This window comes from Chiroxiphia lanceolata, chromosome 1 (genome assembly GCF_009829145.1).
Source record: "Chiroxiphia lanceolata isolate bChiLan1 chromosome 1, bChiLan1.pri, whole genome shotgun sequence".
NCBI lineage: Eukaryota > Metazoa > Chordata > Aves > Passeriformes > Pipridae > Chiroxiphia > Chiroxiphia lanceolata.
In genome coordinates, this window is record NC_045637.1 from 123,236,012 (window position 1) to 123,249,592 (window position 13,581).

Below are 13,581 nucleotides of genomic sequence, written 5' to 3' on the forward strand. Positions count from 1 at the left end.
TCTCAGAACCAGCATCCTGCCATTTGAGCAACATATAAAGTTAGGCCTTGCTCTGTACTGTGGGTGCATTTGTGACAGCTCAACTCCTGACTTTTTTAAGCATTTGCTTAATCATAACATTTTTATTTGCTTCTAACCTTCCAGAGCTTTTATTCCTAAGCTGCAATTTCCAAGGCATGCGCTCTTTGTAATACTTTCCATTAAATGAAGCATGTGTGCTGTGCAAGACAGCCTGGGCTTGATATGGCATTAGGGCGTAGGATTTTTAAACAAACATGAAAAATTGTGGAGAAAGCACTCAAGCTGGGCTGTACAGAGATGTTAGCTCAACTGACGGACACAAACAGTGCTTGAAAATGAAGTTACTCAAATGCAGTGCAGGAAATCGGTGAAACGACGACAAAAGTTCCACTTCAGTGGTTTCCCCTGTTCATTCATCATCAAAGGATCCTGCACAGAGCCAAACTTGCACGTACCTCAGTACGGGAGGACTGAACGATGAATCTGTAGACTCATTGCACAAGCTGCTCAATTATTTTTATTTTACACAGAAATCACCCGACCCATTGAACTAATTCTCCAAAAGTTTTCTTTCCAAAAGGGGTTTAATGTTGCACACTACTGATCATCCAGACTGTCTTGGTTAATTTGTAAGTCCCAAGCTTTTAACAGTATCAGGCCAAAGTCTCACCAAGGCAGGCAAGTAACCTGTCTGAGGTGTTGCAGTAGCTCAGCACATATTGTCAATGCTTCTGTTAAATGGCTAAGGACAAAGTTCTTTTCCTGGGCTGGTAGTTCTGATTTTTTAATAGCAAGCAGTGGATGTTCCATAGAACTCCTTTTTACGTTATGCTTTAGCAGTAAAGTCAGTTACAATTTTTTATTTTACTGGGTTTTTCTTCTCCTTTGTTAATTTTTTTTTTGTCATGTCTTACAGACTATTACCCCTTTTCACCTTTAAGAGTCCTAACCTGTTCCCATGAAAGCTGTTCCCTATCTCCTAATGTTCTTTTCTGGGTGCTCCTTTCGCTACTGCGCTCTTGGAGACAGGATACTCTATGTGGTTCTGGTTACTAAATGTGGGTTCATATAATGGTTTAATGTTTGCTAAACCTGCCTCTATCCATCTAGTATTACTGATCTTCAGCAGCAGTAAAAGGCAAATTGTTTCAGGGAATGAGTCACTTACTCCTACACATCACTCCTAGGAGGAAATGCCTGATTTAGAACCCATCAGGTTGTAAGACAGCCAAGGTTATCTTTCCCCCATATGATTACTTTTAAAAAGTTATCATGAAGCATTTTGAAAGTCCTTCTCTGCACTCAGACTTAACACTAATATGTTTGTTTTGTGGGCAAAGATGTTTTATCTGTATAGTTTAACTATATTTTATAAATGCCCTTTGCTTAACTGCAGAACTATCTACTGCCTTGTATCAAAGAGCAGGTGAACTTGGGGGCAGTCATTCCTGAAAGAAGAGAGGCTAGGCAGAGCAAGAAAATGATGTGAAATAGAGGGAGAAGTTTTTTGTTTGTTTTAAATTAAATACACACATCTTCCTAAACACCACAGCTATAAGCACAATGACCAGGCTCACTCTGAGCATTACAAAGAGCAGTTACTATGCAGTGCTTGAAGTCATGTGTGGTACTATGGAGTGAAAAAGGTGATTACCCTCAGAATCTCCTGTTTCTGCTTCCTGATGCATAGCAATGCAACTTTCTCCAGAAGGAAGAGATCCTAATCCAGTGATGAAAACTCTGTCCTGTAGTGGAGTGTGTTACATAGACAAGCTTACCACCCTGAAGGTCTTCTTAACTGGTTAGCAGAGCATGCAGCAGTCAGATTAAGAACAAGCTGTGTGATAACTTCTGAGAGTGCCCAACATCTGCAGTATGTAATGCTCAGTGACCAAGGGCTTCCTATAGAACTATTTTTGCCCACTTCGAAGAGCTGAAGGTTTATACTGCCAGAGTGTGTCTCAGTGACCCTTTTCAGAAAGTAGGTGAGAGAAAAGCTAGAGGAGGAGCCAACTGCACATGCAGACTGACCTGAATGTTTTAACTGAAGACAACTAATTGAAGCACTTCAGTTTGGGTTTTTTATTATTATTAAAAACAGATTGGCCTTGGCCAAAAAACTGACTTACTGTTCTGTTAACTCAAAGCACATTTATTTGTCACTGCTGCTCTTGGCTTTTATGTTCTCAGTAACACCAGTCTGCTTTCTGTCCCCCTTCAACTCAGACCATGACTTGCTTTATTGTGACCAGAAGCAAACAGCTTAACACAAGAAGCGTCATCTCAACTGTACTATTTCAGTTTTTCCTTGCAGCACTCAAATCTGTTTTGCACTGCCACTACAAGCAAGTTTTTCAAAGATACTAAAAAAACAATTACTTCAGAGGATGAGCATGAGTTTCAGGGTAAGTAGCTTGAGCAGCTGTCTTTGGCCCACTCTTCTCACTGCAAACTCCACTGGGACAGTAGCTCCCCCAGGAAGCTCTGACAGGATTGCCTCTGATATTTTTTGGTTGGACTTTATCTTAAAGGTCTTTTCCAACCTTGATGATTCTATGATTCTGATCACTTTTTTAGTTTGTTTAGAACTTCGCTTAGGCACATCCAATAAATACACTGTTTTATACTGATAACTGTACTGACTGCTCAGTCAGTTCCCAAGCCTCTCTCTGATCTGTGAAGGCACACTCATTCTCTTTCCACACAGTAGCTGCATTAAGTTCTTGTCTCAAGGTGATCATTGCTGTTAGCAGTCAGTCCAAATATAAAGTCTTCTGGCAGGGACTGCGGAGTCATCTGTGTTAACTGGTCATCGTAGGAACCGAGAGTCCACAGCTTCTCCAATTCATAAACCTCTCGTGCCTCTGGCAGCATGAAATGCACCACAATGTTACCTGTGCAGAACAGAAATTCGCAATAAATTAATGTGAACTGTAAAGCACTACTACACCTTCAGCTGTGCAAAAGAGTTCGAGTCTTCCACCCCTATTCTGGCTCAAAATCTTCTGGTATCTTCTTAAATTGCTGCTTCCAGTTCTTAGTGTTAGGAACTGGTCAGTCCTTCAAAAGACTCCAAGGCTACAGTCACAAAAATGAGGCACAATACTTCACAATAAGACACTATCACAAGACTCCAGACCAAAGAAGTTATGACTTCTGCAGGACAGAAGAAAATAAGTCAAAAGGAATTTTACTTCAAAGAGTCCTGCGAGGTGACAGATGGATTTTCAGCTTTCTTTTATTACCAACAACATCCAGCTATAGCCAAGTAATTTTTCTTAGTTGTGTTGTTCACACTTCTCAAGTGGTTTTTATAATGAAATAGGTCCAAACTTTGATAAGTTTTTCTGAGATATTTCTATTCTGTGCAAATAACAGTACAGAATGTTTATTCCAGTGTTGGTCTAATGCACTTTTTTCTGTGTCCTTAAATTTTAATTGGTTTTCAGTTATTACAGGCAAGTATTATGACAGTTAAGGAACCAAGGCTTAATACCACTGACTGCAATGTTCCTCACTCATCTATCCTCTCTTTTAGGCCAAAACACCAAGTTGGAGGGTGATATTCTAGAATTAGCAGTGAAGGAGAAATGCTTTTTGAATGCAGTCTTTTATATTTGTGTAGAGTTTCACACTTAAAGAATAAAGAATTACACTCAGTTTCTTAGGACTGATGTTTTACCCCATGTCATGGTATGATCTGGACAGTGAAAAAGTCCATTTAATAGTTCACTACTGAGGCAGTATACAGCAAGCACCCACTTAACCAAAGAGCTGTTGTAGAAAACTGAGAAAATTGACAAAAGTAGCTTTTTTTTTCCCCACTACTGTTATCTTCAATTTATTAAAACGTGTTTTAGCCACTAAAGAGTAGTTACTGCTTTTTTTCTCAGTGCCAAAGATCTTTAATGAACAATCATTTAATATCTCAATGAGTTCAAGCAACAACTGGAATTCCAAAACAGGAAAGTACTGTGAATTCTCCATAGCAACCAGGGTTCACGGTGAGATGCTTCTGTCAACAAGGAGCTCATGCAGAACTTTGTACTTGTCAGATTCACAAATATTTACCAAAATCAATGCACAGCCAGTCATCTGTCTCTTTTCCTTCAATCTGAGTATGAGGATCACTTTCTTCTTTGAGATGCTTGTACTAAAAAAAAAAAAAAAGGTAATGGCAGGAAATTAAGCACTTTGCATTTATTTAAAAGCACTCAAACTTAACAGAGAAGCTAGGTTTTGCTGAGTTGCTTTAAAGCTTAAATGGGTTAGATTACTTCATGTTGGTTCTGGAGTCTGAACAAAAAAAAGAATATACACTTGCAGTACTGGAAAATAAGTAGAGATTTCCCAATGGGATTTAGTATCAAACCTGGAACCTAATGCTCTGAATTCCCATACAGTTATCCACGAATTTTGTAGGTTATCCATATTTTATTGAGATGAATATTGAATACAACTGCTCAGCGTTACAGCAGTCTTTCAGTTACTGGGTCCCTAGAACTGCCACTACCACCAAATTTTATTTCCTTTCCAATTCCTTTCATTGGTGTTTTACACTGGCTAGTTAAAGATGCAGAAATGGAAGCTTATCCTCTTCTCAGAGGGGAGTGGGGTGAAAAAGTGTCACCCCCTGCCATGAGGAAGGCATTCAACCAAGCCTCCTGTCTCTGGAGTGCACACACTCACCACTCACTGCAAGCTGGGGAAAAGCATGACAGGCACACAGGTTTCCAAGCTATGAACTGCTGTGGGAGAGGCAAGGGGGCAGCTCCAAACACACACTCGGCTAGGGAAAGTGGGTAGTTCCCTTTGCAACACAGGGTGGTTTTTGTAAATGCTGGCTTGAGAGGCTTAGCTCTCCCCACCCAGTACATGAAGAACCCAAGCACCCACCAGAGATGAGGAAATTTGACAACTAGAAGCTTAAGCATGGTCACTTTTGGATCTGCCCATAACCTACTTGTTTCTCTACAAGAAGCATCAATAGAAAGGGCTCTAACAGTCCTTTCTGCCACGGAAGCAAAATACAAAATAAGATATACTAGCATAGCTGGCTAAGAAATGAGTCCCACTTCACTGGGAATGCAATTATCACCAAATGCAACTGTTCCTGGTTGTTCCACACAGTGCTGGCTGCCAGATAATGACCCTTTTGAAAACCAGCAGGAAAACTTTTAAAATCTACTAGTTCTGAGTTACTATCAAAATGTAACTCAGAACTAGTTCTACCTTCCTATCTTTAAGATGGCTTGTGAGACATCTTCAAAAGCAGGTAATTGTCGAAGACTCTCTGAAAGTCGGCTTAAAATGCTAAAAGCCCTGTGTGCACTGCCATCAACTATCATCAGCCTGCAAAGGCTGATCTCTGCTACAAGTTTCCAAGCCCCGTCTTTAGAGGCTGTGTAAGGTGAACAGATTATAATAAAGCCAAGTGTTAGCTTCTTCCTCTAACATGAAACCAGATGGGAATGGGTAAGCAGTAGTTGGGACTTGGCCATTTACAAGCTACTGGAAACAAAGCAGGAAGATCTCATGCTACACCTGAGCACTTCTGTGTTTTATTGTGACTAAATGATGCACTGACATAAGCTTTTAGGTACGGTAATGGTAAAGCTCGCCAGCTGCCTGGCAGTACTCCTGAGCACCTACTCTGCTTATTTTTGCCTAGAAAACTTTCAGTGTGAGACAAGCTCAGCCACTCCCATATACTTGGTCAGGCTTCCCGGTTTTTCAGGAGGCCCAGGAGGGACACATTCTCTCCCCAGAGGCTCTGCCTTTACAAAATCGCTGCTTTTACAGCCACCAGAGGGTGCAGCTATGAAGCACAGCCATGTTTTTGCAGGATGGGCAGTACTCACTGATATCTCCTGGTCTGGAGGAGATGGAAAGCTGTTGATTTAAGTTGTTGCAAGTTATGCAAACAACAGAATATATATATATATATAAAGCACTTAGATTTAGTACATTCAAATCACATTAATGCAACTTCCAGTTTAAGGCAAAAATTTGGTTTGCAAAGATGCATCAATTCCTTCAAAGAACAAAAGCAACTTCCCTAACCTGTTCAGAAATACACTGAAAAGCAAAACCGTCTCTCCCTCTTTCGTCCCCACCTCAAGTCTCACAGCTGAAACCAATGGGACTGGAAGGAAGACTGTAAAACCAAGAGCCAAAGGAAAAATGGGGTCAGGAAGGGAAAGAAAGTGGGTGAAGAGAAGGTAAACTCCAGGCTGAGTTTGGGGACTGGTTATACTCCTCACACTGCGCTTTTTAAAGTCAGACGGTTCTTTTCTGGCCATGAAGTTTCCCCTCCCCTGAGTCTGTTCCTCATCCCTAAGCTCTACTTGTATGTTTATTGACTTCTATTTCTATACTTGAAAGCTCACATTCCACCAAAGCCAAACAGCGCAGGATTTCTATGCAAGGATGGCTACCACTGCGCTTCCTTTCCTCCTCCTCATGCACAGCAGGGTAAATATTAAACAGCAGTTTGCTTTACTAAGCCCAGGAGGGGATCCTGTGCCTCTCAGGATGCCATCTTTTTCCCAGCCTTACAATATACCTGAGAATCTGGAACTTTTAGGGATTAGGGTTTGAGAACAGTCAAAGTAAGTATTATGAATGACTGGAAACAGCTATGACGCTTGCTGGACAAAGATAAAAGTGGACACAGGTCATCATCACCATTTCACATCACTCCTGTCCTAGCCACCAAGCTCTGCTGATGTCATCACTGTTCTACATCCAGTGAGGTCTGTTTTTAAAACATATTACCTACATTTTGTGTAGTGCTGCTAAAGCGAAAAAGCATAGTTAGTTGCTAGATGTATTCAGGACTAAATGATATAATGTAATCAGGTTCATCTTACCTGGTACAACCTTATACATACAAACCTGAGGAAATTCCTTTCACAACATTTAAAACCATTCCCCAAAACTCAGGGAGAGCAGCAAAAACTGTCTTACCATCTTCAGCATGTAATGTGCCATTGCATGGAGATGCCGTGTTGAAGATCCACTCACAATTATAAAATAATCACAGTATTTTATTTCTGGAGGTGGCTGGATGACACAGATGTCTTTAGCATTTTCTTGCCTCAGCAGTGCTACAACAAAGTCAATGTTGAATTTCTGAAGAACAGTATCTGGGAGCAGATGGAAAAAATAACACAGTGGCAATTTATCTTTTTAATTGCAAAAATCAACCATTTAAGAAGCCATAAAATAGCAATTAACTGAATTACAGCCTAAGCTAGTCACTCATTATGAAGTTTGGTTTGATACTGACAATGCAATATGATCTGCAGATTTTTCAAAAATATCTTAAAAATCATCAAAGCTGAGAACTAAGCAGTGTTCTGGTAAACAGCACTTTATCACTACATATAAGTTACCTAAATGAAACTCTGATGTTTGCTAACTTACTTATATATATATATATATATATATATATATATACTGAAAATGGAGCTGACATGATGCAGTGTGAAGATATTTTTTTATCTGCACATGGAGTAAAGCCACTTTTTTTCTTTTTTCCTAGCCTGTTCTGCTGCAGAGGATTATGATATTGTAGACAATGCTTTAGTCCTTCAACAGTTTAAGCAAGCCAGCTTAGAAACCATTAAATCTGTGCAACTACCTTGTGTTCACACCAAGAAATCAGTTTATTTATAATTTGTCCTAATTAGGGAGATGCAATTTGTGTGCACACTTAAGACATAATTTGAATCTGTCAAGTCTACCACTATAAAGCGAACATTAGTGCAGACGGAGCATCAGCACAGAGCCAAACTTCATATTTCCCAATATAAAGAAAAAAAACAAACACAAGAACAACAGCTACATACAATTATATGCATGAACGGGGATTTGAAAATGGATCAGATTTCTGTAAATGGAAGCCTTTGAGCTCAGGGACTCATGCATTCTTTCAACTTTTTGCTGTGGTCACACATGCAGAAAATTAGCGATGGCCACAGCCCCTCCAGACGCAGTGGTTACAAAATTTAAATATTTGCTTGGTAGCCACATGTGAAGTCTCCAGTGTCTCCTTAGAGAGCGAATGGCCTAAAGAACCCCGGACACGGTGTGCCACGCTGATCGGCATGGCCAGATCCAGGCTGGGGAAGGTTTGCAGAACAGCTGCAGGGACACACCAGCTCTGTGCACACGAGGCTTGTACCCGTAACCAGCCACCCGTAACTGCTTCCCAACCTGTTACGTAACAGGGAGACTGCCAGGGCACATCCCAAAAACACCTCCCCCTCAGAAGTTCCTGTAGGCATCTACACACAGGCTCCATCCGCACCAGCCCCGAATCCTCATTTTCCCGCAGGGCAAGGGAGTCCATGCTGGCCCAGCGGTCGCAGCCGAGGTGAGGCCGATCCCACCGCACTGGGCACCGCGAGGGTCCTCCCGCAGCTGCAGAAGCGATTCCACGCGCTTCGAGCAGCTCCCTCTTCCCGAGGCGTCACATTTCGCTCAGGGTCACCCCCGCAGCGCGGCTCCCGCGGCTGGGCCCTACCTGCCGCCTGGCGCCGCTCCGCCGCCGCCTCCAGCGCCCCGGCCCCGGCTCCGGCTCCCGCCGCCGCGCAGCCCCCGCGGGGACCCGGCGGGGCCCGGGGTGGCGGCGGCACCGCCCGCGGGGTGCCCCCGGCCGCGGCCCCGAGCGGCCGCAGCAGCCGCCGCGCCCCCGACACCGCCCGCCACATGCCGGCCCCGCGCCCCGCCCCCTCCCGCCGTACCGCACAGCGATTGGTCTGCGGCGGGACCGCCCCCTCGCCTCATTGGCCCAGCCGGCCGTCGCTCGGGCAGTGGCGGCGGGCGCGCGCGCGGCGAGTGCCTGGAGGTGGCGGCACTGTCGGCCGTGTCCCCGAACCGCCCCCGGGGTGTCCCCGAACCGCCCCCGGGGTGTCCACGATCCGCCCCCGGGGTGTCCACGAACCGCCGCCCGGGTGTCCTCCGGCGCCAACGGGGCGGCGGCGCTGGGGCCTTGCGGCTCCGCTCGTCGGAGAGGCAGCTCTCCGAGGAGCGGGCGCTCGTCATGGAATCATACAATGGTTTCGGTTGGAAGGGGACCTTGAAGATTATCTATTTCCAACCCCCCTGCATTGGGCAGGCCCAGCTAGACCAGGTTGCTCAGAGCCCCATCCAACCTGGCCCCACCTCCGGGGTGGGGCATCCACGACTTCCCTGGGCAACCTGTTCCAGTGCCTCACCACCCTCACAGTAAAGAATTTTTTCCTAATATCTCTTCTAAACCTACTCTTTTTCAATTTGAAACCATTCCCCCTTGTCCTGTCACTACATGCTCTTGTAAACAGTCTTGCCCCATTTTTCCTATAGGCTTCCTTCAGATACTGGAAGGCCACAATTAGGTCACCTTGAAGCCTTCTCTTTTCCTGGCTGAACAATCCCGATTCTCTCAGCGTTTCCTCATTGGAGAGGTGCTCCATCTCTCTGATCAACTTAGTGGCCCTCCTCTGGACTCACTCCAACGGGTTGATGCCCTTCCTGTGCTGAGGACCCCAGAGCTGGATGCCACACTCCAGGTGGGGTCTCACCAGAGCAGAGCAGAGGGGCAGAATCCCCTCCCTCAGCCTGTTGGTCACACTGCTTGTGATGCAGCCCAGTCATATTTGGTGCCCGGTGGACCCAGCCCCGGGGCACTCCTGGCCCTCTGCCAGAGTCCCAGGGTGGGAGTGTGGGTGTGCGGACAAGGAACATCAGGGCTGACAGTGGCTCATCCTCACCTTCCCTATCCCTGCCTTGTGCTCCTCCTCTGTGTTCTGTGAGGAGTGTCTGACCTTCAAGGTGGTAAAAGAGGAAGGGACCTTTCTTTTTCAGATTTCCTTGTGTGTGTGTTATGTTTTCCTGCACTACATGAAACCCATATTTGGATTTTGAAATTTTCAGACCTCTCAACATCTTCGTCACTCACTTTTTTCTCCTCCCTGAATTTGGACACATAACAAGGTTCCTGTGGCTCACTGCCTCCTTGAAGCCCTGGATCATGCAACAAGAAACTGTGACTGGGTATCTGTTTTATAGCACACACTGCTGGTTGCTTTTCAGCCTTTTGGTCTCCATTGTCCACGTGCAACTGATCAGTTGGGTTTTAAGCTGCACCTGGCCTACGGGATTCTGGAGCCAGAAAATAGATGCAGGTTCCCTTAGGGATACATCCTGAAGGTAGCTGTTTGTTTGGTACCATGGCTTGGGAACATGGGCCAGGGGATGGTTGAACAAGCATAAATTTTAAAGGATCATAGAATATGCTGAGTTGGAAGGGACCCATCAGGATCATTGAGTCCAACTCATGGCCCTGTGCGAGACACCCCAAGAATCACACCATGTGCCTGAGGGCATTGTCCAGGCACTCCTTGAACTCAGGCTTGGTGCTGTGACCACTTCCCTGGGGAGCCTGTTTCAGTGTTCAACCACCCTCTGAGTGAAAAACTTTTTCCTGATATACAACCTAAACCTCCTCCAACTCAGCTTCATGCCATTTCCTTGAGTCCTGTCACTGGTCATGAGAATGAAGAGATTGGTACGTGCCCTGCTGCTTCCCCTCATGACAATGTTGAAGATTGCAATGAGGTCTCCCTCAGTCTCCTCTGTAGATGCCTACAGGAACTTCTGAGGGGGCAGTGGTGCCAAGCTGGAGGTGTTTTTGGGATGTGCCCTGGCAGTCTCCCTGTTAAGTAACAGGTTGGGAAGCAGTTACGGGTGGCTGGTTACGGGTACACTTGAACAAACCAAGTGACCAAATGAACAAGCAACTCAAGGATGATTTGATGTATCTAGATTTGAGAGGGAAAGTCATTCCTGCACTTTAACCAGCTCTGTGCTGTGCTAGGTTGTTGGGCATCTGTAAAAGGGCAGATACAAAATGTGGGCACTGCCATATAAACTGAAATCACATATCCCAGCTCAGGCCTTGTACCCCCTTTTAAAGTCAGTGGCTTTGGCTAAAAAGCTGCAGCTGGTTTGAAACTTGATTTTTCTTGGGAAAGTGTGTTTTACATTTGTGTAATTCCCACACAGTGTTAATGGGCACAGGGTAGTAGTCTCACTGTGTTTGGTTTGCTATGGAGAATGTTGTCAAGGGCTAAAAAACTATGACCTAGGTAGGCATGTCTGAGCATTTGTATTTAATGTGGGTGAAACTTGTTTCCGTGCACCTCCTTCCCCTGGAGATGCTGGCATTTACAGGTATGGTAAAATGAAAGAATTGCCATTCAGAATGTTTTTCCCTCTCTCACTGAGTATAATGGTAAAACAATGGTATTATGGTTTAAAGGACATAATCATGGTTGGTGCCAGACTCTTTTCAGTGGTGCCCAGCGACAGGATGGGGAGCAGTAGCCATAAACTACAACACATAAAGTTTCACCTCAGCATTAGGAAGAATGTCTTTATGTTGAGCATGGCAGAGCACTGGAACAGCTGCACAGGGAGGTTGTGGAGTCTCCTTCTCTGGAGACATTCAAAACCCTCTGGACACATTCCTGTGCAACCTGCTGTAGGTGACCCTGCCTTGGCAGTGGGATTGGACTAGTTAATCTCCAGAGGTCCCTTCCAACCCTAACAAGTCTGTGATTCTGTGAGAATATATAGACTTGTAGTGATAAAAGCTTTATCTTTAAAGAAAATTTGACTATGCTGTACGAGGCTGGAGGTGATCAGTTGTACTAATGAGCCACAGTGGCTAGATGTCTCTTGCAAACTTTTGTTTGATTCTTCTACTATTCCTTCAGGGACTGGTGGTTCTTAGCCTTGGTTTCAGCTTGAAAATACTTTTGGTAAGAAAAAAATGCCACATCTGATGAGTGCCTTTGTGCTATAAAAATGTTCCAGAAGAAAAGGGGGGAGAAACAAAACAAATGGTTTGAAATAATAGTTCAGTTTTTAAAGTAATTTTTAACAAACTTGTTACCCAACTGATATTTCAGTTTCTCTTGATATCATGTTTGAAAAGATGTTCTTTCTATAAAAATTATGTACATTTATGTTTGATGTCATTCTTGATGTTATTTCTCCAAAGGGAATGCCTGAAAGCTGTCTTGTAACATTTGCTGACATTCACAAATATGTTGTTTGTCAGCTGTTCTTGCCTTTTGAAGGACATTTGTATCCTGATCTGTTCTGAAATTGGGTTCCGTAGCTGTCATCTGGTTGTTGAGGAAGTCTTGCTTCTCAGATTTGTGGTGCCATTGCTCTGAGTACACTTGAAGGGAGACTGCAAAATCAGCTAGATAACCAGTGGTAGTACCAGGTGTGAACTAAGGGTAAAGCAAATCCAGTTGTGTTTTCTGGAGGTAGATACTGTTTTGATCAATAATTGGGCAACTCATCAAGTTGCTTATCTCAGAGTATTTCTTTCTGAGACAAAGAAAGTCTACTCTTTAAAATCATTAGATGGTTTATTTGTCAGTGCAGCAGTTAAATTCCATTGTATAAAAGTAAAGATGTATGAAATAGAAGTTACAGCTGAAAATGCAAAATCATACTATAAAAATGTAATAGTCTGACATGATACTTAAAGGGAGATAATGCAATATATTCTGTATACTTAAGTTAAAGAATAAAAAAGTTCTTAACATATACCCGAAAGCTGTTTTCTATGCAAAAGCTTAAGATGTCTCTGAGCTCCTAACATGCAGTGTTTTGCAGAAACAAGATGCTTTCTGCATATGGCCTAGGTCAGTGGTAGCCTTCACTGATCCTAAGACGTGACAGCTTTAATGTTTTCATGCTTCATTTCAGGTCATCTCAAGCTTTCCGATAAACCCCTGCCCTGCCTCAAGCTAGAGCAAAAAATACAAATTACAGTCCTGCCTGACTGATAACAGAGGACATAACATTCAGGCAGTAATTTTTGCAGAAAATGTGTTTTCTGTTTAAGTCAGAAAATATTCTTAGATGCCCAGTTCTGTTAGACAATAGGATATTAACTATAAGGAAGATGGAACAATAGCAAATACACTGCTTTTAATAATATAACTGAAATGGCCACAAAAGAATTAAAATAATGGGAAAACCTGGGAAAAAAAAAGAAAAAAATAGGCTGATGAGCGTTTGATGGATCTGCTAAAACAGTAGGAAAGTGTGTTTATGCTTATATATTGCCTGAAAATACCATATATCAGAGATGTTTCAAGACACAGTAAACAAGGTAACTATCTTGAAATATAGATCTTCAAAGAATTCAGTGTTTAGAAATTGATTGTGTAAGGTCATTGCCAGCCTCTATTTTGGTTATAACCTTTACTATTAACAGCAGGGCTTTTATGGAACACGAACTATAAAGCATTTTTGATCTGCTTACTCATCTCAGTAAAGCTCTTTAGCAACCTTTTCCCTGCTACGGATAAGATACTGTCCTTTTGTCATCATCCTGTGACCAAGCCTTCAGCAGTTTGCTGCTGATCTGACACTGAAATGCCGCAATGCTGAGTGGTGACCATGTGTGGCTACAAAGACAGATCACTTGGGAAAAGCCTCAGAGTTAGTTTTTTTAACACAGAATTGCAGCTAGAGTGAACAAGGCAC

The 13,581-nt window shown here is 43.5% G+C and overlaps 1 protein-coding gene across 3 annotated transcripts; it reads right to left on the reverse strand.

Annotated features, from left to right (window-relative positions):
- Window positions 1–520: 520 nt before the first annotated feature.
- On the reverse strand, window positions 521–8,738 carry MALSU1 (mitochondrial assembly of ribosomal large subunit 1). Of its 3 annotated transcripts, none has more exons than XM_032697638.1 (4): window positions 8,552–8,738; window positions 6,991–7,169; window positions 4,093–4,174; window positions 521–2,915 (listed from the first exon to the last, which is right to left on the reverse strand). In XM_032697638.1, exons 1-4 carry the CDS (start codon window positions 8,736–8,738, stop codon window positions 2,737–2,739), a joined length of 627 nt encoding a protein of 208 aa, XP_032553529.1. In that variant the 3' UTR covers window positions 521–2,736. The 3 variants fall into 3 exon arrangements, with proteins under 3 accessions (XP_032553529.1, XP_032553539.1, XP_032553548.1); XM_032697648.1 differs by lacking the exon at window positions 8,552–8,738 and adding an exon at window positions 8,242–8,383; XM_032697657.1 differs by lacking the exon at window positions 8,552–8,738 and adding an exon at window positions 8,249–8,380.
- Between the last annotated feature and the right edge of the window lie 4,843 nt (window positions 8,739–13,581).

Bases quoted from the DNA above. Each gene is read 5' to 3' on its own strand.
- MALSU1 (XM_032697638.1), bottom strand. From the start codon at position 8,738: ATGTGGCGGGCGGTGTCGGGGGCGCGGCGGCTGCTGCGGCCGCTCGGG. The intron at 7,170-8,551 runs GTAGGGCCCAGC...ATCTGCTCCCAG, and splicing joins GGAGCGGCGCCAGGCGGCAG to ATACTGTTCTTCAGAAATTC. The intron at 2,916-4,092 runs GTAAATATTTGT...TGTTCTGCACAG, and splicing joins CTGGCTGTGCATTGATTTTG to GTAACATTGTGGTGCATTTC.